We start from the raw sequence: 2,344 nt of genomic DNA, 5'->3' as shown, positions 1-2,344 counted from the left end.
GTAATCTTTTTTGTCCAGCTACTGGGACATGCAGTACGATAATGACCTTCTCAATAACCGAGTGACATTGTCCTTGCTCTACACACAGGTGAGTTTGAAAACTGCTCCCTTTTTTTTCTTCTTTTTTTCTCATTTTTAGGTTCCAAGAGTGGCTGTGTGATTAAGAAGTTTGCTTCTCAGCCACATGGTTTTGAGTTCAATCTCATTGTGTGGCATGTCGGGCAAGTTTATTTCTACTATAACCCCAAGCTGGCCAAAGCCTTCTGAGTGGATTTAGGAGACAGAAACTGAAAGAAGCCCATCTCTCTCTCTCTCTCTCTCTCTCTCTCACACGTGTGTGTGTATGTGCGTCTCCTTGCCTCGAGATCATGTGATAATAATGATGTCATGCAAGCATTGTCAGTCATTCCCAATATTCTATGAAAACATGTCTGGCCATGGAGAACTTATTACTTTACTTGGAAACAAGTGAGGGTTAGCAACAGGAAAGGCATCCAGCAGTAGAATGTCTACCTCAATAAACTCCATCTGACCCATGCAAGCATGGAAAAATGGATATTAAAATGAGGAATGATGATTTATGATCATTTGATGTTATTTTATTTCATTTTTTGTCATATCTGATGTTAATCACTTAAGCTGAAACTAAATCCAACCAAGTAATTGAGTAAATTGTAACTTGTTAATTTAATTGCTTTAATTAGTTAATCAAGAAACAGATGTCATTGTTTAGTTTGTTTTGTTTGTTTTTGTACTTTACATTCAGACTTGTAGAGCTTTCTTTTCTGAAATTGAAGCTTAACCCTTTAAACCGTCTGTATCTGGCCAAAAATTCCACCTGTTTAATGTTCAAACTGACCAGATCCAGCCTCTCACACTAACCCTACAATGTCATTCTAAAAATAATCAATGACATCATTGGAATTTTGAAGCTCCAAGATAATGCCTGATTAATTCAAAACAATGTGATTAAACAAGTATTACATTTGACAGAATAATATTTTAAAATATTTTTTGACAGGTAGTATTTTCAAAATATTTTTGTTGGGAAATATTTTCAGGCAGTAAACGATATTGAACAACAATGGATTATAGCCACAAAAGACCAATTTTTACAACTATCAGCATTACAGCAAAAAGGATCCAAAAAAGATGTAAGTTTCCATATACTTATTGAATTTTAGAAATTCAACCATATTATCATTGCAATGAGTACATTTTTATTTGCTCCATAGCCTCTGTTTGATTTTTGATGTCGTGGACAGTCAAAAATGCTGGTATCACTCCATCTAAACATGGTCTCCTACATCATAGTGGTTACAGAACGTCTGGCAACTCACTTGGTAAACACCCACAAAATTATTAACAATTGTGCCAACAACCACCTTTTTGAATTCCAGGTGTGATATGTTCCACATTATGATGACATAACTTCGCCGTCTGCGTAATTGGCCCATACGGCATACCTCACCGACTGACACTGCTTGCTGTGTCTGTCCACTATTTATCAGTAGTGGAACAACCCACTTCTTACTTGGGGGTGTCTGCCACAACACCTCCCACCTTTGAGATTTTTTTTTCTCTTCTTTCAACATACTTTTATTTCTTTCTTTTTCTTCTAACCAGAATTTTTTTTTTTTCTTGTTCCACACGGAATTATATATTTTTTTCCTCTTTCAACACAACATCATTATTTTTTTTTTTCATTTCTTTTGCTTCTAACCAGAATTATTTCTCTCTTCTTATTTATTTTTTTCTTTGTTCCACAAAGAATTATATATATATATTTTTTTAAATGCTACAGGTAGTACCAGTCTACATTGTTTACTGGTAGCACCATTAACATACAGTGACCTGACTTAAAACCGCCAAATGGACTTATTATTATTTTTTGTTCCACACAGAACCATATTTTTTTACTTCAAAATGCCACAAGTAGTACCAAGTAGTACCTGGCTTAAATCCTTCACACGGGCTTCATCATCATCATTATCATCGTTTAACATCTGCCTTCCATGCTAGCATGGGTTGGACGATTTGACTGAGGACTGGCAAACCAGATGGCTGCACCAGGCTTCTATCTGATCTGGCAGAGTTTCTACAGCTGGATGCCCTTCCTAACGCCAACCACTCCAGGAGTGTAGTGGGTGTCCACCAGGCTGTCATGGCTGTCTACCAGGCCATTGTGCCTGTCCACCAGACTGTCTGGCCTGTCTTCCAAGCTATTGTATCTTCTCGAAACTTTTGCAGCTGATCAACAAAGCCATGTCTGTCATGAATATATTTTTACAGAGTTGTTTTGCCTTTTAGCTGGATGCATCTGATCTCTAACATTGTCATTTCG

General features: G+C 36.8%; 1 protein-coding gene across 1 annotated transcript in view; it reads left to right on the top strand.

Moving 5' to 3' along the window:
• LOC106867188 (sorting nexin-17) overlaps window positions 1–2,344 on the top strand; it is a 53,164-nt gene that overhangs the window by 30,335 nt on the left and 20,485 nt on the right. The window contains exons 7-8 of the mRNA XM_052966816.1: window positions 19–88; window positions 1,062–1,154. Of these exons, the coding sequence (XP_052822776.1) occupies window positions 19–88; window positions 1,062–1,154 (163 nt within the window). The remainder of the gene's footprint in view (window positions 1–18; window positions 89–1,061; window positions 1,155–2,344) is intronic.

Source organism: Octopus bimaculoides, chromosome 3, assembly GCF_001194135.2.
Source record: "Octopus bimaculoides isolate UCB-OBI-ISO-001 chromosome 3, ASM119413v2, whole genome shotgun sequence".
NCBI lineage: Eukaryota > Metazoa > Mollusca > Cephalopoda > Octopoda > Octopodidae > Octopus > Octopus bimaculoides.
The sequence above is the reverse complement of the archived record's forward strand: the minus strand, read 5'-3'. Positions and strand labels throughout refer to the sequence as shown.